General features: G+C 45.1%; 1 protein-coding gene across 2 annotated transcripts; it reads right to left on the reverse strand.

Moving 5' to 3' along the window:
- Positions 1 to 204: 204 nt before the first annotated feature.
- On the reverse strand, positions 205 to 25659 carry TRIM4 (tripartite motif containing 4). Of its 2 annotated transcripts, XM_082712718.1 has the most exons (7): positions 24992 to 25656; positions 24127 to 24222; positions 18649 to 18744; positions 17785 to 18015; positions 6785 to 6807; positions 6450 to 6547; positions 205 to 2176 (listed from the first exon to the last, which is right to left on the reverse strand). In XM_082712718.1, exons 1-7 carry the CDS (start codon positions 25574 to 25576, stop codon positions 1593 to 1595), a joined length of 1713 nt encoding a protein of 570 aa, XP_082568844.1. In that variant the 5' UTR covers positions 25577 to 25656; the 3' UTR covers positions 205 to 1592. The 2 variants fall into 2 exon arrangements, with proteins under 2 accessions (XP_082568844.1, XP_082568843.1); XM_082712717.1 differs by lacking the exon at positions 24127 to 24222 and having other exon boundaries at positions 24992 to 25659.
- Between the last annotated feature and the right edge of the window lie 64 nt (positions 25660 to 25723).

The following is a 25723-nucleotide window of genomic DNA, read 5'->3' on the forward strand; positions in this document are numbered from 1 at the left end:
AACCTCGCCCCGGTCTCTCCCTCTCCCTTGTGAGAAGCCCAGTTCAATCACTACCAGGAAAATTTACTGAAAATCTGGGAGGGAACCCATTACAGTGCTAGAAGTGGTGAGATCATCAATCATTTTCAGCTTCTTCACACTTTTTGTATGTTCCAAATTTTCTGTTATAAGTGCCTTTTACAACCAGAGAGAAACAATCTTTACTTTTATTTTTTTTTAAGACTTTATTTATTTCAGAGACAGAGATACAGCCAGAGGGAATACAAGCAGGGGGAGTGGGAGAGGGAGAAGCAGGCTTCCCGCCAAGCAGGGAGCCCGATGCAGGACTCAATGCCAGGACCCCGAGATCATGACCTGAGCCAAAGGCAGATCCTTAAAAACTGAGCCACCTAGACGCCCACCATTATTTTTAAAATAATTACCCAGCACCTGTTACAATCTGCTGAGGGCTTATAATCTAAAGAAGGTAAAATGGGGGAAAGTGCATAGATTAAAAATGTATAACAAAGACAATGCTGACCTATAATCAGTATTCAATAAATGCTTACAAATAAACACGGAAAAGAGCACACAGTTTTAGCTCAGATCTGGATTTAAGCCCAACACCCCCAACCGCCAGCTAACCTTGACAAAGTTACTCCAAAGTTCTGTTTTCCTACTTACAAGAGGATTTTAATTTCCCTGTCCCACCAAGCTTCTGCAGGAAAGCGTTACCGAAGAGGCCAGCGGCACAGTCTGAGTCTGAGCCCTTAGCAAGTGCCTCCCCCTATTTTAGGTGTGACATTAATTCGTTGCACAAACAATGTAAGAATCTGACAGACGGGTGACAAAATGAACATAGTGAGGGCACAGACACGGCCAGGTGAAGAGGAGTAACCGTGCAGGCAGAGTAAGGGAAGATGTCCTCAACTTTCTGATCCAGAAAAGTAAGCGGTATCAGTACTTCCAGGACAGAAGAAGAATTATATGACTGAACAGAAATGGAGTCTACAAAGTTGTCCAGTTTCAGGGAAAGTGAGACAATCCTATACCAAAAGACAACCTTAATTCCCTTATATGATAAGAGAGCAATCATCTCCCATAGTAAGTTTCCGATTAAGGAAATTCCAACAGCCCCAAAATGCCAACAGAGACCCTATTTCTTCCTCCTCTGCACTGTCACTGTGCTCTCCTCAGTTCCTAGACGGCTGCTAACATCAGAAGAGGGGCTGTGCCTCCTCAAACACCTTTTTTAAAGCTACAGAATCTTTCCCCAGAATCACCTGGAATGTCTCATTCCAGCTCACTGGCCAGCACTGCCGCACAGGGGCCGCCCAGGGACGGTGCTCAGCCAACAGTTCCCTCAGGAAGAACCAGAAGAGAAGGTGAGGAATGGAGCCAGTGGCTGTTGGGAAAGCAGCCGATGGGGTCGGCCATCCCGGTGTGTGCAGAGCTCACGCAAAGAGCGGAACAGAACATGAAACTGAAATCCGAGCGGACAGGACGGCTGTGCCCCTGGGCCAGTGTACAGGAAATGAGAGAAGAGGGCCAGGGGATGCCTGTCCCCAGGCTGGGGTACAGGGGGAGATTCCTGGGGCACGGGAAGAAGAGGCTCATTTCCCACCCGTCACTGCCGGGATGACTAAAGACGCTAATGGACTCAACCAAAAAAATGGCCGGAGGCGGGAGACCGGACAGGAGAAGGTGTGCAGATGTGCGCCATCTACAGCACTATAGAAAGAGATGTCCCTGGCCCCAAAGTCCAGGAAAACGCCCACCCGGTGAAGAGCGGGCTCCTGCTTGGTAGGGCTTCCAGGAGAGCCTGTCAGGGGCTGGCAGCCAGCAGAACCCCAGGAGAGAGCCCAGATGCCCCGATGGGGGCACATTTCTGAAGCATCGCCGAGCCCCATGGCGTCCTCCCGGCACACCCCCACAGCAATCTCCAGGCCATCTCGGCTCTCAACTTCCCAGTAATGTTTCCCCGAAGTGAAAATGTTTTTTCCCAAAACACAGGGTAAGTGCTGAAATCTGCCCACGAACGGTGCGTTCTTCTGAGAATTCCTCCATCCGCTAACGTAGCTCCAGGCTGAGGAAATCAAGGGCCAAGAACTGGCTGATGCTCCATTTTTCACGAATCGCCCGTCCTGGGAGAAGACGAGCTTGGGATGAGCCGTGCCTTCAGCGACACTTACAGCCACTGCAGAGAAAATGACAGTGGCCATTTAGAACGTGACAGCTTCCCAGCAGCCCTCCTCCAGAAGCATCCCTTTCCCAGCCTCAGTGGTGTGCATCTCCAGACAAGAACTGTTAGCGATGAGACACCCACCCCCCCCCCCACCCCGCAGCGCCTCTCAACTCATCCTTGGCCGGGCCTGGCAGGCCCCAGTGTGGCCTTAGCATGGTGAAATCTTCATTCCCTTCTTCTCCAAAGGACTAAGACCTAAAAACAGGGAGCTCGTTAGTTCGTGGCCCCGAGTCTTCACAATCAGCATCAAACTGGGAGAAACATGACCAGATCCTGACTTGCTCAATCAGGACCAGACCAAGATGGCGGACTGGCTGGTGCTTTGCACTAGGACACAGAGGTGACACTATTAACAAGTTTTCTCTTCATTCGTTCCAGTTGTTCACTGGGCATCTCCAAGGGGCCCCTGACCATTCAAAGTCCCCTTCCATCCTCTTGGGACTCCTACCCCTTCCCATGCAGACATCTTCTTGTCCTCTGTGTTCTCTGAGCAGCAAGGGCGCTACCTCTACCCGAACACTCACACCCTTGAAATCTTAAGGTTATCTGACTCCTATTTCTCTCTGACCCTGAACAGGTTATTCGTCACAAGTCCTATTAACGCCACCTCGGAAACAGCACTCAGATTCTCTGCCTCTTCTCCATCTCACTGCCACCATCTTCACTCAGACCTCTAGCACCCCCCGCTTTAACGGTCTCTCTGACCTCCCTCCGGGCCTCCCAAACCTCTTCCTCCCAGACTCTCCATGTCTCTCTAGTTTACCAAGCCGTATTTTTTTCATTATGTTCAGTTAGCCAACATATAGTACATCATTAGTTTCTGATGGAGTGTCCAACAATTCACTATTTGCGTATAACACTCAGAATTTTTTTTTTTTATAAAAATATAATGTATTATTAGCCCCGGGGTATAGGTCTGTGAATCGCCAGATTTACGCACTTCACAGCACTCACCATAGCAGATACCCTCCCCAATGTCCATAACCCCACCACCCTCTCCCAACCTCCTTTCCCTCAGCAACCCTGTTTGTTTTGTGAGATTAAGAGTCTCTTGTGGTTTGTCTCCCTCCCGATCCCATCTTGTTTCATTTATTCTTTTCCTACCCCCCAAACCTCCCACGTGGCATCTCCACTTCCTCATATCAGGGAGGTCATATGACAGTTGTCTTTCTCCGACTGACCTATTTCGCTAACATAATACCCTCTAGTTCCATCCACGTCGTCACAAATGGCAAGATTTCATTTCTTTTGATGGCTGCGTAGTATTCCATTGTGTATATAGGCCACATATTCTTTATCCATTCATCTGTTGATAGACATTTAGGTTCTTTCCATAGTTTGGCTATTGTGGACATTGCTGCTATAAACATTCGGGGGCACGTGCCCTTTCGGATCACTATGTTTGTATCTTTGGGGTAAATACCCAGTAGTAACACCCAGAATTTTTTAAATCAGGAATGGATATTAGGTTTTAACAAATGCTTTTTCGGCATCTACTGAAGTGATCATATAGGTTTCCTTTTTTTAGTTTGCTAATATAAATTACACTGGTTTTTCAAATGTTAAATCAACCTGCTTTTCTAAAGTAAAACCCATTCAGTTATGATGCTTTATCTATAAATATGTTGTTAGGTTCAATTTGCTAAAATTACCTTCAGAATTCTTCTGTGTCCATGAAGGACACTGATCTATAGCCCTTTTCTCTTGTAATGTCTGTCTGATTTGGGTATCATGATAATGCAGACCATGCAGACTGAATTAGGCATTGTTCCCTCTTTAGTGTTTTGTTAAGAGTTCATGTAGAATGGATATTTATTTCTTATACGATTGGTAAATTCAGAGAAAAGAGACATCATCTTTTTTTTTTCCATTTAACATGTTCCTTTCCTCTTCTTGCATCAAAAATGTTCTCTTTACCCTGGTTTTGGTGTAGTTCCCCTCATATTTCTTGTGCTGAGGGCTTATCAACCTTATTTAATCTGTGGACTTATGGTCTTCACCAAATTTGGAAAATTTGGAGACTTTTTTTTTTTTAAGATTTTATTTATTTGAGAGAAAGAGAGAAAAAAAAAAAGGAGTGGGACCAGGAGGAGCAGAGAGAAAAGCAGACTCCCCGCTGAGGAGGGAGCCCGACATAGGGCTTGATCCCAGGACCCTGAGATCATGACCTGAGCTGAAGGCGGCCATATAACTGAATGAGCCACCCTGGGGCCCTGGGGCCATTATTCCTTCAGATATTTTCCCCGTCTCATCCCCATCCTACCCATCTCCTCAAGGATCCCACTTACCACCCATAAGCCTGCATGAGACTGTCCTCCAGCTCACCCAGGCTCTTTTCACGTTTTAGGGGTTTTTCTCTGCATTCGTTTTGAACCTTCCACTGGTGCACCTTCAAATTCAATCATCTTTTTTTCTATTAATCCCAACCAATGGGTTCTTCTCCATCACTGTAGTTTTACCTCCAGAGGTTTGATCTGAGACTTTTTTTTAGATCTTCCACGTCTCCAAATACCTCTTATAGGATAGCTGATTAAAGTCCTTCTGTGCTTATTCTAACGTCTGGGTCAATCCTGGGTCAATTTCAATCTATTATTCTCATCATGTGTCATACTTTCCGACCTTTTTGCATGCCTGGTCATCTTTGACTGGATTTCAGACATTGTGACTGGATCTCAGACATCAGGTACTCATTTTTTAAAATCTTCTTGAGGGGCACCTGGGTGGCTTACTGGGTTAAGCCTTTGCCTTAGGCTCAGGTCATGATCTCAGGGTCCTGGGATCGAGCCCCGCATCAGGCTCTCTGCTCAGCAGGGAGCCTGCTTTCCCCTCTTTCTCTGCCTGCCTCTCTGCCTACTTGTGATCTCTCTCTCTCTGTCAAATAAATAAATAAAATCTTTAAAAAATAAAAAATAAAAATAATAAAATCTTCTTGAGCTTTGTCCTGGGATGCAGTTACCTGGAAATAATTTGATCCTTTCAGAGCTGGTGTTATGATTTATAAGGTGGGTCCACTAATGAGGCAATATTTTCCCAGGAATTAGGAGTTTTCTAGTCAGGCTGCTAGGACCGGGCATTGTTTGGGCTCTGTGGGAGCACTAGGAACTGTTCCTTCTAATCATTTTGGAAACGTCCTTCCTCAGCCTAAGGTGGTTTTTCACAAGCATCTGCTGGTCAGTATTCTGCTAAATACTCAGGGGCCACCTCTGTAGATCACCGCCCCCGGGATGGCTCTCTCCTCGCCAGGACTCTGGCCAGTGCTCTCCAAGCTCTCCCAGCTCTGTCCTCCCTGGGCTCAACCCACTCCTCCACCTGGCTGCGCCTCCACGACCCTGCCCGCCCCCTGCGATGGCCCGGAAGCCCGTCAGGCTGGAGGCTGGAGCCATCCCAGAGCTCACCTCATCTGTTTTGCCTTTCCTTGTCCTGTACTGCCTGCCTGACATCCAGGGTTGGGAAACAGTTACTTCAGGTGCTGTGTCTGTCTTGCTTTAGTTTGTGCAGCTAGCTAAGTTTCAGGCCGAAGCGGAAATCCGGGCCCCATTACTTCATCTTAGTAGACAGCTACCACCACAGGGTTCCTCATCAGTGATGTGCACGAGAGAACTGCCTGTGTCGTGTTTACAACACCGACAAGCCTCAGCATGTCCCCGGAGATCCAGTCACCTTATCTTCAGACTTTCCTACACTCACCGTCTCCACCTCAGCTCCTGCCTTTCCCCACAACGTACCTTACAGTTTAGTCACTTCAGATACCCTTCCTCCGTTCTCTCCACAGCTTAGCTCTTGCTGCTCCCTCTGCTTACACGAGTATACCTCCATTTTCCACTTGGCAAACTCCTATTCGTCCCTCAAATCCCAGAACGATGTCACCTTTGTGTGAAAACTTCCCTACTTCATCCCCAACAGAGCTCTTTCTCTGACCTCCCATGGTATCTTACTCGTACCATGAAAAACAGGAGATCCCACTATGTTACGGCAAATGATAGGAGTCTCTCTCTCCAGTTTACTTACATTCTTAGGTCTTTTTCTTTCTGTATCGCTAGCAGCTAATAATGCATGGTTTACCTTAAGTGAATGTTTCCTGAATGAAGCATATAGCCAGGTATTCTAGTTATCATCGTTTTTCCTGACCCTCCTGCTGGCCCTATGTTCTATTTCTTCTTTCTTTTCTAGACTCTTCTCAGTGCTTATTCTCTTAAAGATTTCTGGGAGATGCAACCTTGCTTACCTTGCAATCGCTTCAGCATTTCCTTCATCATTGGAATCTGGCACACATTCTTCACCATTAAAACTTCAGGGGAATAGTCCACATCCTGGTTCTCACTCCTAAGGAAAGCAGAGAAGGCTACGCTTTTTCGGAGACAACTCAGGCAGCCAAGGCCCCCAACTCCCACTGAGAGCTCCAAGCCCAAAGCTTAGACCACCACGTGCCCATTCCCCCTTGCGAAAGCGAGCGGTGGAAATTCCTCCTCCACCGACTCTCAGGTGTGCCCAGACTGCTCTCTGGAGCCCAGGCCTGTCTCCCCTCCACTCAGGGGCCCGTGAAAAAGCAGCAGCTCATACCTGGTCAACAGATCTTTTGGATTCTGTGAAGAGAAGAAAAACATAAGCAAGTTACGTCTACTCCTCCCAAGATCTGATACTCAACTTTGTGAGCAGGTGTTTTACATCAGTCGCGTTTGCTAATGTCACGGGTGATCTCATGCTGCCAAACCCAATGGACTGAACACACAGTGTCTTTCTCCTCGCAGGACCCCTCTGCGCTGTTCGACAATGGTAACCAATCCCTTTCTTGAAACCCTACTCTTCTTCCTTTGGCACTTCGACACGAATTCTCTCCTGGCTTTTTGCCTACTTCTCCATCCATTCTCTCTCACCCACAGACAGTAACAAGTGTTGGTGAGAATGTGGTGAGGATACAAAATGGTCAGCCTCTTTGGAAAATAGTTTGGTAGTTTCTAACAAATTAAATATACGATACAGCCCGGCAATTCCGCTCCTACCGTCCACCCAAGAGAAACGAAAGTGTATGTCCAGACAAAGAGGGGCGGGCGACTTCACATCAGCATCATCCATTATAGCCAAAAGGTGGAAAAACCCAAATGTGCATCAGTTCATGAGCCAATCCACAAAATGTGACATATTTTATAGTGAAATACTATTCGGGAATAAAAAGAGGAATATAAATACAATACTAACAAATGCTACAACATGAATGAGCCTCAGAAACAGTATAAATGAAAGATTCCATACACAAAAGATCACAGACTGTATGACTCTATCTACAGAAATACTTAGAAAAGGAAATCTAGAGTCAGAAACCAGACTGTCTGAGGCTGGAAGCTGCAACAGAGATCAGCTATAAACAAGCACCATGTGGTCTTATTGGGGAGATGGAAATGTTTTAGAACTGGACTTTGGTAAGCCCAGTTCCACAGCCAAGACTTCCACAACTTGGTAAAATCACTTACTTAGCTACAAAAAAGTACACCTCAAATGGGTGAATTATAAGATATGTACATGATACCTTAAGAAAGCCTTAGAAAGGAGGAGTCAAGATGGCGGAGAAGTAGCAAGCTGAGACTGCTTCAGCTAGCCGGAGATCAGCTAGATAGCTTATCTAAAGATTGCAAACACCTGAAAATCCATCGGCAGACCGAAGAGAAGAAGAACAGCAATTCTGGAAACAGAAAAACAACCACTTTCTGAAAGGTAGGACCGGCGGAGAAGTGAATCCAAAGCGACGGGAAGATAGACCCCGGGGGGAGGGGCCGGCTCCCGGCAAGCGGCGGAGCAACCGCGCACAAAATCAGGATTTTTAAAAGTCTGTTCCGCTGAGGGACATCAGTCCAGAGGCTAAACCGGGGCGAAGCCCACGCGGGGTCAGCGTGGCCTCAGGTCCCGCAGGGTCACAGAAGGATCGGGGGTGTCTGAGTGTCGCAGAGCTTGCGGGTATTGGAACGGGAAAGCCGGCTACAGAGACAGAGCCGACAGTAAGCTCACAGCTCGGTGTTACCTTGAACCGATCGCAGGCTCGGTGAGCTCAGAGCGCGGCCGGAGGTCAGGCAGACGGGAGTAACTGGGCGCTGTTCTCTGAGGGCGCCCTGAGGAGTGGGGCCCTGGGCTCTCGGCTCCTCCGGGCCGGAGACCAGGAGGCCGCCATTTGTGTTCCCGTCCTCCGGAACTCTACGGAAAGCGCTCAGGGAACAAAAGCTCCTGAAAGCAAACCCGAGCGGATTACTCACCCCGGCCCCGGGTAAGGGCGGTGTAATTCCGCCTGGGGCAAAGACACTTGAGAATCACTACAACAGGCCCCTCCCCCAGAAGATCAACAAGAAATCCAGCCGAGACCAAGTTCACCTACCAAGGAGTGTGGTTTCAATACCAAGGAGAGCAGCAGAATTCCAGAGGAGGAGAAAGCCAAGCACGGAACTCATGGCTTTTTTCCTGTGATTTTTTTTTAGTCTTGCAGTTAATTTAATTTTTTCTTTTTCATTTTTTTTTTTCTTCTTTTTTTTTCTTTTTTTCTTTTTCTTCTCGCCTTCGGGTAAAATTTTTTTTTTTTAACTGTTACCTTTTTCTTTTTTAACGATTTTTTACTAGTTTATCTAATATATATATTTTTTCTTTTTTACATTTTTCTCAGGTGTTTTCTTTTTTTAAAAAAAATTTTTTTTTCTTTACTTTTTTTTTCTTTCTTCCTTTTTGAACCTCTTTTTATCCCCTTTCTCCCCACTCACGATTTTGGATCTCTTCTAATTTAGTTAAAGCATATTTTCCTGGGGTTGTTGCCACCCTTTTAGTATTTTACTTGCCCCTTCATTTACTCTTATCTGGCCAAAATGACAAGACGTAAAAATTCAACGCAAAAAAAAGAACAAGAGGCAGTACCAAAGGCTAGGGACCTAATCAATACAGACATCGGTAATATGTCCGATCTAGAGTTCAGAATGACAATTCTCAAGGTTCTAGCCGGGCTCGAAAAAGGCATAGAAGATATTAGAGAAACCCTCTCGAGAGATATAAAAGCCCTTTCTGGAGAAATAAAAGAACTAAAATCTAACCAAGTTGAAATCAAAAAAGCTATTAATGAGGTGCAATCAAAAATGGAGGCTCTCACTGCTAGGATAAATGAGGCAGAAGAAAGAATTAGTGATATAGAAGACCAAATGACAGAGAATAAAGAAGCTGAGCAAAAGAGGGACAAACAACTACTGGACCACGAGGGGAGAATTCGAGAATTAAGTGACACCATAAGACGAAACAACATTAGAATAATTGGGATTCCAGAAGAAGAAGAAAGAGAGAGGGGAGCAGAAGGTATACTGGAGAGAATTATTGGGGAGAATTTCCCCAATATGGCAAAGGGAACGAGCATCAAAATTCAGGAGGTTCAGAGAACGCCCCTCAAAATCAATAAGAATAGGGCCACACCCCGTCACCTAATAGTAAAATTTACAAGTCTCAGTGACAAAGAGAAAATCCTGAAAGCAGCCCGGGAAAAGAAGTCTGTAACATACAATGGTAAAAATATTAGATTGGCAGCTGACTTATCCACAGAGACCTGGCAGGCCAGAAAGAGCTGGCATGATATTTTTAGAGCACTAAACGAGAAAAACATGCAGCCCAGAATACTATATCCAGCTAGGCTATCATTGAAAATAGAAGGAGAGATTAAAAGCTTCCAGGACAAACAACAACTGAAAGAATTTGCAAACACCAAACCAGCTCTACAGGAAATATTGAAAGGGGTCCTCTAAGCAAAGAGAGAGCCTACAAGTGGTAGATCAGAAAGGAACAGAGACCATATACAATAACAGTCACCTTACAGGCAATACAATGGCACTAAATTCATATCTCTCAATAGTTACCCTGAATGTGAATGGGCTAAATGCCCCTGTCAAAAGACACAGGGTATCAGAATGGATAAAAAAACAAAACCCATCTATATGTTGCCTCCAAGAAACTCATTTTAAGCCCGAAGACACCTCCAGATTTAAAGTGAGGGGGTGGAAAAGAATTTACCATGCTAATGGACATCAGAAGAAAGCAGGAGTGGCAATCCTTATATCAGATCAATTAGATTTTAAGCCAAAGACTATAATAAGAGATGAGGAAGGACACTATATCATACTCAAAGGGTCTGTCCAACAAGAAGATTTAACAATTTTAAATATCTATGCCCCCAACGTGGGAGCAGCCAACTATATAAACCAATTAATAACAAAATCAAAGAAACACATCAACAACAATACAATAATAGTAGGGGACTTTAACACTCCCCTCACTGAAATGGACAAGTCATCCAAGCAAAAGATCAGCAAGGAAATAAAGGCCTTAAACGACACACTGGACCAGATGGACATCACAGATATATTCAGAACATTTCATCCCAAAGCAACAGAATACACATTCTTCTCTAGTGCACATGGAACATTCTCCAGAATAGATCACATCCTTGGTCCTAAATCAGGACTCAACCGGTATCAAAAGATTGGGATCATTCCCTGCATATTTTCAGACCACAATGCTCTAAAGCTAGAACTCAACCACAAAAGGAAGTTTGGAAAGAACCCAAATACATGGAGACTAAACAGTATCCTTCTAAAGAATGAATGGGTCAACCGGGAAATTAAAGAAGAATTGAAAAAAATCATGGAAACAAATGATAATGAAAATACAACGGTTCAAAATCTGTGGGACACAATAAAGGCAGTCCTGAGAGGAAAATATATAGCGGTACAAGCCTTTCTCAAGAAACAAGAAAGGTCTCAGGTACACAACCTAACCCTACACCTAAAGGAGCTGGAGAAAGAACAAGAAAGAAACCCTAAGCCCAGCAGGAGAAGAGAAATCATAAAGATCAGAGCAGAAATCAATGAAATAGAAACCAAAAAAACAATAGGAAAAATCAACGAAAGTAGGAGCTGGTTCTTTGAAAGAATTAATAAAATTGATAAACCCCTGGCCCGACTTATCAAAAAGAAAAGAGAAAGGACCCAAATAAATAAAATCATGAATGAAAGAGGAGAGATCACAACTAACACCAAAGAAATACAAACTATTATAAGAACATACTATGAGCAACTCTACGGCAATAAATTTGACAATCTGGAAGAAATGGATGCATTCCTAGAAACATATAAACTACCACAACTGAACCAGGAAGAAATAGAAAGCCTGAACAGACCCATAACCAGTAAGGAGATTGAAACAGTCATTAAAAATCTCCAAACAAACAAAAGCCCAGGGCCAGATGGCTTCCCGGGGGAATTCTACCAAACATTTAAAGAAGAACTAATTCCTATTCTCCTGAAACTGTTCCAAAAAATAGAAATGGAAGGAAAACTTCCAAACTCATTTTATGAGGCCAGCATCACCTTGATCCCAAAACCAGACAAGGATCCCACCAAAAAAGAGAGCTATAGACCGATATCCTTGATGAACACAGATGCGAAAATACTCAACAAAATACTAGCCAATAGGATTCAACAGTACATTAAAAAGATTATTCACCACGACCAAGTGGGATTTATTCCAGGGCTGCAAGGTTGGTTCAACATCCGCAAATCAGTCAATGTGATACAACACATCAATAAAAGAAAGAACAAGAACCATATGATACTTTCAATAGATGCTGAAAAAGCATTTGACAAAGTACAGCATCCCTTCCTGATCAAAACTCTTCAAAGTGTAGGGATAGAGGGCACATACCTCAATATCATCAAAGCCATCTATGAAAAACCCACCGCAAATATCATTCTCAATGGAGAAAAACTGAAAGCTTTTCCACTAAGGTCAGGAACACGGCAGGGATGTCCATTATCACCACTGCTATTCAACATAGTACTAGAGGTCCTAGCCTCAGCAATCAGACAACAAAAGGAAATTAAAGGCATCCAAATCGGCAAAGAAGAAGTCAAATTATCACTCTTCGCAGATGATATGATACTATATGTGGAAAACCCAAAAGACTCCACTCCAAAACTGCTAGAACTTATACAGGAATTCAGTAAAGTGTCAGGATATAAAATCAATGCACAGAAATCAGTTGCATTTCTCTACACCAACAGCAAGACAGAAGAAAGAGATATTAAGGAGTCAATCCCATTTACAATTGCATCCAAAACCATAAGATACCTAGGAATAAACCTAACCAAAGAGACACAGAATCTATACTCAGAAAACTATAAAGTACTCATGAAAGAAATTGAGGAAGACACAAAGAAATGGAAAAATGTTCCATGCTCCTGGATTGGAAGAATAAATATTGTGAAAATGTCTATGCTACCTAAAGCAATCTACACATTTAATGCAATTCCTATCAAAGTACCATCCATCTTTTTCAAAGAAATGGAACAAATAATGCTAAAATTTATATGGAACCAGAAAAGACCTCGAATAGCCAAAGGGATATTGAAAAAGAAAGCCAACGTTGGTGGCATCACAATTCCGGACTTCAAGCTCTATTACAAAGCTGTCATCATCAAGACAGCATGGTACTGGCACAAAAACAGACACATAGATCAATGGAACAGAATAGAGAGCCCAGAAATAGACCCTCAAATCTATGGTCAACTCATCTTTGACAAAGCAGGAAAGAATGTCCAATGGAAAAAAGACAGCCTCTTCAATAAATGGTGCTGGGAAAATTGGACAGCCACATGCAGAAAAATGAAATTGGACCATTTCCTTACACCACACACAAAAATAGACTCAAAATGGATGAAGGACCTCAATGTGCGAAAGGAATCCATCAAAATCCTTGAGGAGAACACGGGCAGCAACCTCTTCGACCTCTGCCGCAGCAACATCTTCCTAGGAACAACGCAAAAGGCAAGGGAAGCAAGGGAAAAAATGAACTATTGGGATTTCATCAAGATCAAAAGCTTTTGCACAGCAAAGGAAACAGTTAACAAAATCAAAAGACAACTGACAGAATGGGAGAAGATATTTGCAAACGACATATCAGATAAAGGACTAGTGTCCAGAATCTATAAAGAACTTAGCAAACTCAACACCCAAAGAACAAATAATCCAATCAAGAAATGGGCAGAGGACATGAACAGACATTTCTGCAAAGAAGACATCCAGATGGCCAACAGACACATGAAAAAGTGCTCCATATCACTCGGCATCAGGGAAATACAAATCAAAACCACAATGAGATATCACCTCACACCAGTCAGAATGGCTAAAATCAACAAGTCAGGAAATGACAGATGCTGGCGAGGATGCGGAGAAAGGGGAACCCTCCTACACTGTTGGTGGGAATGCAAGCTGGTGCAGCCACTCTGGAAAACAGCATGGAGGTTCCTCAGAATGTTGAAAATAGAACTGCCCTATGACCCAGCAATTGCACTATTGGGTATTTACCCTAAAGATACAAATGTAGTGATCCAAAGGGGCACATGCACCCGAATGTTTATAGCAGCAATGTCCACAATAGCCAAACTATGGAAAGAACCTAGATGTCCATCCACAGATGAATGGATCAAGAAGATGTGGTATATATACACAATGGAATACTATGCAGCCATCAAAAGAAATGAAATCTTGCCATTTGCGACAACATGGATGGAACTAGAGCGTATCATGCTTAGCGAAATAAGTCAAGCAGAGAAAGACAACTATCATATGATCTCCCTGATATGAGGAAGTGGTGATGCAACATGGAGGCTTAAGTGGGTAGGAGAAGAATAAATGAAACAAGATGGGATTGGGAGGGAGACAAACCATAAGTGACTCTTAATCTCACAAAACAAACTGAGGGTTGCTGGGGGGAGGGGGTTTGGGAGAAGGGGGTGGGATTATGGACATTGGGGAGGGTATGTGCTTTGGTGAGTGCTGTGAAGTGTGTAAACCTGGTGATTCACAGACCTGTACCCCTGGGGATAAAAATATATGTTTATAAAAAAAAAAAAAAAAAAAAAAAAAAAAAAGAAAGCCTTAGAAAAAAAGAAGTATCAAAATGGTTAATCGCCACATGAAAAAGTACTCAAACTCATTGGTCAGTAGGGGAACGCAGCTACCGTTGGAGCGGGGCGCAGGGGTGCTGACCGAGGGCCTGAGCTAACATGCTGCTGCATCTGGGACGGCTGACATAGAAGACCTGACAATACGAAGTAGGGCCGAGCAGACAGGGCCGCGGGCTCTCTCTCTCTCTCACTGCCACGAACCATGGCAACTGGTGCAAGCACTTTGGGAAATGGTTTGGAACATGAACCAACATCCGCCCTATGACCAGGAACTGCTTTCACAGACACACAACAGACAGAAAGGTGGACCACGTTCCTAACTGCTTTTCTGTGACAGTAAAAGCCGCCCCCGAGCTGTGACAACCAAAAATGTCTCCAACGCTGCCCGTGGGGAGCACAAGATCTCTCCAGGCTGCAAAGTGCTCCGCAGTGATGGACAAACAACCAACTACAGTGACATGGGTTAGTCACACAACATGATGTCAGGAAAAAGCAGCACGTACTGAAGACTCTTGTTCAAAAACAGACAAGACAAAACTGCATGAGGAGTCCAGAGGAAGAGCAGCCTCACAGAAAAGGGAAGGGGTGTTGACGGGGCCATGCGGGGGGTGTCTAGCACCCCGGCCCAAGCTACTCGTCCTATCACTTCATTTGGCTGGTGTTTCCATAGATGGGTCCCTTGGTGATAATCTGTCAAGTTTATGATTTATTGTATTGCACTGTATTAAAAATGATGCCGTCTGAATCCGTGGACACAGTAATACTTACAGGGGAAAGTAGAGCTTAAAAACATTTACCAGCAAAAGAAAGGGTCAGTGTAGATGGGCTAAGCATACCAGTTCTGGAGGCTGAGAAAGAACCAGAGCTAAAGAGCAACCCCAAGAACTAATTAAGAAAATAACAATTATAGGGGCGCCTGGATGGTTCAGTGGGTTAAGCTTCTGTGTTCAGCTCAAGTCATGATCCCAGGGTCCTGGGATCGAGCCCTGCATCAGGCTCTCTGCTCAGCAGGGAGCCTGCTTCCCCCTCTCTCTCTGTCTGCCTCTCTGCCTACTTTTGATCTCTAATAAATAAATAAAATCTTTTTTAAAAAAAGAAAATAAGAATTATAAAAATTGGAAGAGCAGATGTTAATGATGTCATTGAAGCATTAATGGTAGTGGTAATGGTGTTAGAAGAACCTGGATTTCCATCATTGGAGGAAGGAATGGCAAAATGTGGTGGATGGACACATGGGTCCAAGGTACATACGGCAATGGAAATGGATCTTAAAGACACAGTGAGTGCCTAAGGAAAAAAGCAAGGGGAAGAATGCAGTAAGATTAAATCAATGAATAAATTAAAAACACATAAACCAAAGCAATACTGTAGTATTGTGCAAGAACACATTCAAGTAAGAGGTAAAATTTAGGAACAACGGTATTTTTTTGATGTTCCTATAGTTCTTTTTTTTTTTTAATGTGTCTATAGTTACAAGAATGGAAGTGACTTAAAGGCTAAAAATGAAGGAATAAAGGAAAAAATGGATGGGTGAACACATCAGTAAAATAAGTTCTCTTAGGCCCTGAGATACTTTGATCCAGCTCTATGTTCGTGAAACATTTCCCTACCCTTGCCCTTATTTTGGCTGATAGACGTTTTTTGTAAGCCTTCTGGTTCATGTGCACCTTTGAGGTTTCAGATTCTGAGCAGATATTAAATCTATATTGAAAAAAACTATTTAAATGTGTTATTTCAAAGATTCTGCTAAAGTACACATTTGGATATGTAACCAGAACTTCATGGTTCAAGCACGTTGAGAAAGTCCCAGACAATTCTTATAAATTATTACACTTAGATGGCATATAACATCCCGCTAGCAACCTCCTGCTGTGAAAGTAACTGGTGAGTGGGTTAATATGTCTCTCTTCCTTAAAGGTAGAAGAGAATGTTGTCTCTTGATAAGCAAAAAAGGTAGAAAGTGGAGTACCTGGGTGGCTCAATGGGTTAAGATTGAAGCAGTGATCATAAACCTCCCAAAAAACAAGAGCCCAGGACCTGACGGATTCCTTGGGGAATTCTACCAAACTTTCTAAAGAAGAAATAACACCTATTCTCCTGACGCTGTTTCAAAAAATGGAAGCAGAAGGAAAACTTCCAGACTCTTTTTATGAAGCCAGCCTTACCCTGATCCCCAAACCAGGCAAAGACCCCACCAAAAAGGAGGATTTCAGACCAATATCACTGATGAATATGGATGCCAAGATTCTCAACAAGATCCTAGCAAACAGGATCCAACAGCACATTAAAAAGATTATCCACCATGATCACGTGGGATTCATCCCTGGGCTACAAGGATGGTTCAACCTTCGCAAATCAATCAATGCGATAGAACAAATCGATAAGGGAAGAGAGAAGAACCACATACATGGTCCTCTCAATTGATGCAGAAAAAGCCTCTGCCTTCAGCTCGGGTCCTGATACCAGAGTCCTGAGATCGAGCCCCTTGGGCCCTTTCTCTCTCTCTCTCTGATAAATAAATAAAATCTTTTTTTTTTTTAAATGTAATCACAGATTGAAGGACCCCTTCAATAGTTCTTTCCTCTTCGGTCACATATGGAAGAAAGAGAGGTTCTGAGGGCTCTAAGACCAAAGGCGAATCAACCCAGCAGAAAAAAAGAGACCGTTACAAATGTTAGATCCTACCCGAAAACGGAAAGAGCTAGAAGGACATTTACCTGATGAGGATACAAAGGTAAAAGACTTACTGCTAATAAAGTGGCCTAGAAGTCCCAAATCTAAGGACTAATGAATTACTTTTTTTTTTAACTTTTTTTTCTTTAGGAGGCTCCATGCCCAATGTGGGGCTTGAACTCTCAACCCTAGGATCAAGACACATGCTCTGTTAACTGACCCGGCCAGACACTCCTAAGTTGCTAGATATTAGAAATTATTTAAATGAATGTTATCAATCAAAATCTGGGGCTAAGAGCAAAGTTCTTATCAAGTTATGATCATAATGATTAAAAATTAGTTAGAGGGTGCCTGGGTGGCACAGGCAGTTAAGCGTCTGCCTTCAGCTCAGGTCATGATCCCGGGGTCCTGAGATCCAGCCCCTTGCTGGGCTCCCTGCTCAGTGGGGAGCCTGCTTCTTCTCTCCCTCTGCCTGCCACTCTGCCTGCTTATACTCTCTAATAAATAAATAAAATCTTCAAAAAATAATAATAAATTAGTAAAAAAAGATAAATCTATCTTAAAAACTGTCCAGACAGTTATCTACTTAGTGATTTTTAGGTGTGCTTTGTTTTGCTACTCTAACCAAGAATTACAAATGGACAAATACAATGAATGGAAAAGTCTCAGATGCGCTTCAGATCCTAGACAAACCGTGGGCCCCAGTGAACCCTGGTGTCTCATAATACCTGAGCTCAGCACACCTGACTTTCACAGTCATTACCCTTGAAAGGTGAATCTTTGGTTCTTTGATGATAGTAGCAACATAATCACCAAAGGAGAGAAAACATTTCTTCTCCGACACCCACTCCCGAGGAAAGGCCCATAGCTCTGAAGACCACCCCCACCCCCCCAACCCCCGGCCAGCCTCACCTGGAGCAGCTCCAGGGTCGAGCTCTCGCTCTTCTCCCTGACCTCCGAGATGAGCTGCTTCAGGGACGTGATTTTCTGATGGAGCTTTAACGTGTTCTCATTCTGCTTCTTCGTCGTCTCTTCTTCTTCTTCGCTCAGTCTCTGAAGAAACAGCTGCTCTTCTTCCTCCAGAAAGAGGTGCAGCTTTGCGAAATCGGCGCTCAGTCTCACCCGCTGGTTCTTCATCTTCTCCTACAGCCACAGGAGATGCGCTCAGCCCTGGCCCGGACTGGCCGAGCGCACGACACAGCCCATGGGGCTCCCATCCTGATCTCCGCCCCCAGAGAGCCCCAGCCCGGCCCACACCCCCCAGACTTCTGTTCATCTAGTTCTAGGACGTGGCATCTCTGCACTAGCCTGTAGAGTATGAGTTCGTGTTTCCTAACAGGGGAGGCTCTCCCACTGATGGCAACGCCTCGTGCGTATGCCCTTTGAGCTAGAATACACTTTCACATTCAGTATTTAGTTCAGCCTCCAGGACACCGACAGTTTAGTGTTGTTAAACCTTTCAATGTGCAGCAGAGCGCATCGCGCCTCCCAACTAAATGAGTCTCTCTCAAAGCAAAGCGCGTTTACTTTCCATGATGCCGTGGGCCCAAACCAGCAACGACCTAGGCATATAGTTAGGAGAAAGTGGGAAGCAGAGGGGCACTGGCTTAGAGACGTGGGGATAAAGCATATGAAAGTCCCATCCCCTGAAACCACAGGTCAGTAGAGAGCCTGTCACCTGTTCTGTCACCTCATCGGCAAGGAGCCTGACAACTCTTCCCAACACCACCAAGGGGCCTCCGGGGCAAGCACTGCCCCCTCGGCTTCTGCTGTTACCTTCCACGCGGTGGCATTCTTCACCTCGATGTCCTGAAAGTACAAGGCTTTCTTCATCTTGTCCTTCAGACTGCACTGAGCCTTAAGCAGCTTTTCCTGTGGCAGAAACGCGTATCAGAGAATTCCCCCTCTCCGCCAGCACCCTGCCTGTTCAAAAGCTAAAAGCCACTACCTAATCCAAACAGGGAACAAGATGGAGAAAATGTTCAGGACAGCTACAGACCGAGGCATAAAAAGTATTCCGGGCTGAAACCTCCACAACACTATAAGAGTCACTATACAGAGTCTGCCTATTGGGTTGGCAAAAAATGAAAACTATTAAATAAAGGATTAATAAATACCTAATATCGGCAAGGGAAGCCTCTGATACTGCAGTGGTGACAGATTTTTGTAAAAAGGTGCCATCGTCCGTTCAGTTGGCCAACATCTAGTACACCATTAGTAATTTTTAAAAAATTAATTAATTAATCAATTCTCATGCAAGAAAAAGACCAAAAACAAACAAAAGAAAGGTGCCATCTTTGTGAAGGGTAACCGAAAGGACTGAGAATCATTTAAAATGCATAAGCCTACTTCCAATAACCTGCGCGATGAAGCACTGGCAAAAATAATACGTATTAATAGGTATAGTACTGTTCTCTGCAGCATGGTTCATTATCCATCAACGGGGAATTATTAAATAAATTATGGTGTTTTGCTACTCTAATGCCAATCTCAGGTAGCTCTCGATATACTGACATCGTTAAAAAAAACTAAGCTGTTAGACAACAGTATTGTATAATTTTGTTTTGAAAAGAAAAAATATGAATGTATTTATGTGTGTTTTATTTACTTTAGAGAGAGAGAGTGGTAATGCCTGAGCAGGGCAGGGAGCAGCGAGCGACCACAGCAGGCGGACGCCCCGCTGAGCGTGGAGCCCTCCACCAGGCCCAATCCCATCACCCCGAGGCCAGGACTTGAAATGAAATCAAGAGCCAATGCTCAATCAACTGAGCCACCCAGGTACCCCTGGGTGTATATGTTAGTATTTAAATAGGAGGAAAGGCTAGAAGAATACATACCTAAGTATTATTAACACTGGTTATTTCTGTGGAAGAGAAATGTCTTGGAAATTGGGGCAAGGGGACTAAAAATTTCATAAATTTCTGTTTTGCTTGATTTTCTACATGAGGCATGTACCATTTTGTAACTTAAAAACCTGAATGATGGGGTGCCTGGGTGGCTCAGTTGGTTAAGCCGCTACTTTTGGCTCAGGTCATGATCCCAGGTTCTAGGGATCAAGTCCCATAACAGGCTCCTTGCTCACTGGGGAGCCTGCTTCTCCCTCTGCCTGCTGCTCCCCCTGCTTGTGCTGTCTCTGTCAAATAAATAAATAAATAAAATCTTTATAAATACATACATTTATACCTGAATGACCTGTTAAAAAAATAAAAGGAGTCAATCGGCATTAACAGGGTGGTCTGTGGAGGGGAAGCACCTGGTAGCAGGTCAAACGTGACCTCAGACAGCAGCAGGCAAGTTAGAGGTGTACACACAAGAGGAAAACGGGCAGGTAGGGGGCCCGGGTGGCTCAGTGGGTTCGGCATCTGCCTTCAGTTCAGGTCATGATCCCGGAATCCTGAAACAGGGATCAAGCCCTGCCTTGGGCTCCCTGCTCAGCGGGCAGTCGGCTGGCTTCTCCCTCTGCTGCCCATCCTCCAACCCCATCATGCTCTCACTCTCTCTCTCAAATAAATAAGTAAAATCTTTTAAAAAGGGGGGCAGGGGGCACCTGGGTGGCTCAGTGGGTTAAGCCTCTGCCTTCAGCTCCGATCGTGGTCTCAGGGTCCTGGGATCCAGCCCCACATCGGGGCTCTCTGCTCAGCAGGGAAACTGCTTCTCCTCTCCTTCTGCCTGCCTCTCTGCCTACTTGTGATCTCTCTCTCTCTTTCTGTCAAATAAATAAATAAAATCTTAAAAAAAAAAAAGGAAAACCAACAGGAACTGGTAACCAGATGTCTACAGGAGGAAGGAGTCCAGATTTAGCCTGTGGTTTCTGGCTTGACAACTAGAAGGAAGGACTGTAAGCTATTTACCAAATTAGGAAATACAGGGAAGTGAGCGGTATGTAAATGAAATTAAAGGTGGGAAATCATATTTGACTTGAAAATTTGAGTTTGAGCTGTGTGGGGGATATGCCAATGGGTACAGTTAGTTAGCAGCTAAGGGTCAAGAAAGAGATCCACAGGGCACCGGGGTGGCTTAGCTGGTTAAGCGTCTGCCTTGGGCTCAGGTCATGATCCCAAGGTCCTAGAATTAAGCCCACGTCAGGCTCCCTGCTCAGAGGAGGAGTCTGCTTCTCCCTCTCCCTCTGCCTCTCCCCCTACCCTCATATGCTCTCTCTCTCAAATAAATAAAATCTTTTTTAAAAAGGGGGGGGTGCCTGGGTGGCTCAGTGGGTTAAAGCCTCTGCCTTCGGTTCAAGTCATGATCCCAAGGTCCTGGGATCGAGCCCCACATTGGGCTCTCTGCTTAGCAGGGAGCCTGCTTCCTTCTCTCTCTCTGCTGCCTCTCTGCCTACTTGTGATCTCTGTCTGTCAAATGAATAAATAAAATCTTAAGAGAGAGAGATCTGAGCTGCAGAAGCAGATTGTGGGGCTAGAGCACCGGCAGCAGCTGAAGCCAGGGTGTAAGTAAAATCCCCCAGTAAGAGTCTATCAAGAAGGGGGTCCAGGCTGGAACTGGGAACAACTGCATTTAAGGGAGGTGTAGAGGATGAAAATCCTGCCAAGAAGCTGAGTGGTGGCCAGTGAAAAACCAAAAAAGGATGGCTTCTTCGACACCAAAGCAATAGAAAATGTAAATAAAATCTGGCAAAGACTGCCAAAGGCCGCAGAGTGGCCTAGGGCAGCTTCCTAGAGTGAATGCGTGTCAAAATAAAAAGCTAAAAGAAAAAGAAATGAACAGAACTCAGAAATAAGCATGACAAGGTTTTTTTTAATTCTTCCCTAGGAAAAGCATGAAAACTAGTATGTATCACTTGTCTTCTGATCATTTTCAAATAACAATGGCTAAAACAAAGTGAGGTCACTGGAAAGAGCGACGGCTCCAAAGCTGACGAGGCTGTGGTGCACCCAGGGCTCTCACAGGACTCGGCTGGCCATGTCAAGGGCAACAGCAGCTCTAGGCATAGGTCTGGCATCAGACTAAAGACACATCAATCCCAGGCCCAGCAGTTCTACTACTAGGTGTGCGTCCACAAAAAGACCTGTATGAGATACATCAGTTCTATTCCTAAGAGCCAAAAACTAGACACAGCTTAGGTACGCAGGGAGAGAAAGATGCGTAAACTGCACTACGGTCACAGAAAAGAATACGATGCAGCAGTAAAAAGAAACGGGCTACTGATGCGCACAAAATGGGTGAATCCCAAGATACACTGAGCAAAAGGAGCCTGTAGAGAGAAGTACAGACTATAAGATTCCATTTATGTGAAGTTCCAGAACAGGCAAAAGTCATGTTCGGTAGAAAAAAAATTAGAACAGTGGTAGGGTTGAGGGAGGGGGGAGAGATTAACTGAGAAGTGGGTGGCAGAGCTTCTGGGGTGATGATACTGTTACCTTTTTTTTTTTTAAGATTTTACTTTTAAGTAATCTCCACACCCAGTCTGGGGCTTGAACTTGCAAATCCGAGATCAAGAAACACGGGCTCCACCGACTGAACCCATCAGGAGCCCTGGGAATGTTGCTTATCTTGAGAAGGATTTGGGGTGCCCAGGGATATGCATTTGTCCAAGCTCAGCAAATGTGCACTAAAGATGTGCGTATTTAATTGTATTAAATGTAACTTCAAAAAATACCACAAACACATGTTAAGTGTGATTAATGTATGCAAGTGAAAATGTAGGAGGAAGTCTGCAATTAACTTTAAATGCCTCTGGGGTGCCTGGGTGGCTCAGGTCATGATCCCAGCGTCCTAGGATCGAGCTCCACATCGGGCTCTCTGCTCAGCGGGGAGCCTGCTTCCTCCTCTCCCTCTCTCTGCCTGCCTCTCCACCTCCTTGTGATCTGTCAAATAAAAAATTAAATCTTAAAAAAAAAAAACAAACTTTAAATGTCTCAAAAGGAAGTAAGAATTGATGGACACAGAGAAAAGATGGATAGGTAGGCAATACCCAGTGTAAAATGCTAATGGCAGAATCTAGATGGGGGTCTACTGGTGTTATAAAATTTATGATTGCTTGGAAACTGCGTATTAAAATGAGGGGGGGAGGGATGAAATTAGGTTGTGCATCACCAAATCACCTGTGCAGATTTCTTTCTAATACAGTGTAGTCTAACATGTAATCCATTTATTACCCTTAATTGTTAACTTAAATAGGTATATAATCCTGCTACTTCAGAAGCTATTTCCAGTAATTTTATTCCTTTATCAATGATATAACTGTTACTTTGTGATCACTGTCAAATCTGATGTATTGATCAGAGAGCTGTTTTGAATGGCACCAAGATTTCTTTTCAAGTTTTCACTTTTACTTAATAATGAAAAAACAATCATCTTTTAAATAGAATTTCTCAATTTTTTAAAAGCCCTTAACAATTCCAGTATGCATGAAATATCCCATATCGTTGGTTCTAGTCCAAGACTCTACCTAAGTCTTTTGGAATCCTGCCACAGTTGGAATCTGACTAGGACCCATGAATAAAACCGGGCATTCTAGGGACATTAGAAAACTCGTTCCCTGCAATAACAGAAACTGCCACAAGGTGGCAGGAGGGCAACACCAAGCAGTTCTTCAACACTAATTCCCAGCGCTCTTCCTCCCCCTACATTCCAGAAGAACTGAGCAACTTCCAGTCTTCGCACAATTATCACATGCCATTTTAAGCCACCATACCGAGGAATATACTGTTCCCTTGGCCTGAATATCCCCTCCCTACCTACTGTACTCACCCTTCAAGAGTGAGTTCACATTCAGCTCCGTGAAACCATTTCTGACTCCCCACTGACTCCTCACTGAGGAAGCCATGTCCTTCATACAAACTTGGATAATCCACTCACATACTGAAATTCTTGGTCTGCGTGCTGTGTCCCCTTCAAGACAAGGGCCCTAACTTTCTTATCCGTTTATGTCCAGATCCTAGAACAATGCCTAGTACCTAGTACCTAGACAGTACAAAGGTACTGAGTGGACGTACACTTTGTACTGCCACTTTGCATATTGTGCCACTTTGCACAATTGATAAAACTGTGCAGCATGGGGCGCCTGGGTGGCTCAGCCTCGGGCTCTCTGCTCAGCAGGGGGCCTGCTTCCTCCTCTCTCTCTGCCTGCCTCTCCGCCTACTTGTGATCTATATCTGTCAAAAAAAATAAAATAAAATAAAATCTTTTTTAAAAATCCTTTAAAAAAAATAACTGTGCAGCATTTTATAGTTTATAAAACACTTTAACTTGTATCATTAAACCCGTGTATTCAGCCAGTACTTACTAGAAACCAATTCTGTTGGAGACCACTGGCGTTACACCATAGAAGGGGGTAGGACTACTCTGGAAAGGATGATCAAGGAAGGTCTTCAAGCTAAAAGCTAAAAAGATGTAAAGGATGGAAGGTCGGGATAGAGAAAGAACAGGCTTGAAACAAAAGCAAGAAGACAGTGGGGCTGGAGCAGAATACATAAACTGATTTATGCAACAGAAACTCCTTAACCCATAAAATAGGTAGCACAGATAATCTCCAAATTCAAACATTACGTGATTTTCCCCAACTGATGGAGGAAGCTGGGAACAAATCCCAGCTTCATCACTCCATGCCTGACATTTCCCAAATCATCAGCTGTCTGTTACACCTGTAGGTATACACCTGCACGGTGCAATACAGCCCCCCTTAGCCAGGTGAGCACCCCAAATGTGGATGGTCCCAACTGACACGTGCCATGCATGTAAACACAGATTTCAATGGCCTATTATGAAAAACCAAAGTAAAATATCTCACTGATAACTTTTCATAGCTATTAGCAACACCTGTTTCTTTGTACCACTAGGAAAGTTTTATTACATACGTGGCTTGCATCCTGTTTCTATCGGACAGCACGGGCATACACCCTGTCGGTGTGGCTGTCTTATTAAACTAGGAGCTGCCGGGAGCCCGTATCTTGAAAATTCTATGCAGACCCTCCCCATCCCAGTTTTAAGCCCCGCTCTGAGGATCTATGCGATGAGGATCTTAGCTTCTTTGCACCTGGTAGGCAGGGTGGGGGCTGTACTTTCAAGGGGAACAGCAGCCACCTCGCGGGTGCTTGGATGAGCATGAGGTCAACGGTAAGCCTCCCCGGGAAGAGCTGCAGCCCCGCTACCGCCCGCTCACCCGGTAGCTGCAGGAGGCCTCGTCGATGGGCGCCATGGTGTGCCCCTGGTGCTCCTGGGACTCCCTGCACACCAAGCACACGGGCCGCTGGTCGTCCTCGCAGAAGAGCCGCAGCGCTTCCCAGTGGCGGCTGCACTGGCCAGGGGGCACGGAGCCCTGGCGCCGGCGCCGCGTCCTCTCGATCAGCCGGGCCAGGGCCCAGTTGGGCCGCAGCGAGGAGAACGGCGACGGCTGGCGGCACTCGGGGCAGGGGAACGAGCCGCCGCCCGGCCCCCAGCTGCGGAGCAGGCAGCCGCGACAGAAGTTGTGGCCGCACTCGATGGACACCGGGTCCTCGAAATAGTCCAGGCAGATGGAGCAGGTCAGGTCTTCCTGCAGGTCCTCGGCTTCCATGCCGCTTCTCTGCGTCTGGGTCGTGGTCGGGGTCGGGGTCGGAGTCGCGGCGAAGCGCGGGCGCGGGCGCGGGCGCGGGCGCGGGCGCGGGCGATTCTCCGCGGGCGGCTGGTTGGGGAAAGCGCGGCGGCTCCCCTGGGGGCTCGAGACCCCGGTCGGGCGCGCGCCGGTGGGGCGGCGGCTCTGCCTCATGCGCGCGCTGCAGGTTCTGAGCGCGAGCACGGCCGCCGCAGGATTTCCGCGACGCGAGGGCGCGCCGAGGCGGTCCGGGCCTGGCCGCGGGGCACGACGGGACGCGCGCCGCGCCTCGGGCGGACGATAGAGCTGCGGAGCTCGCTC

The sequence above is a fragment of the Mustela nivalis genome (genome assembly GCF_964662115.1).
Source record: "Mustela nivalis genome assembly, chromosome: 19".
Taxonomy (NCBI): domain Eukaryota; kingdom Metazoa; phylum Chordata; class Mammalia; order Carnivora; family Mustelidae; genus Mustela; species Mustela nivalis.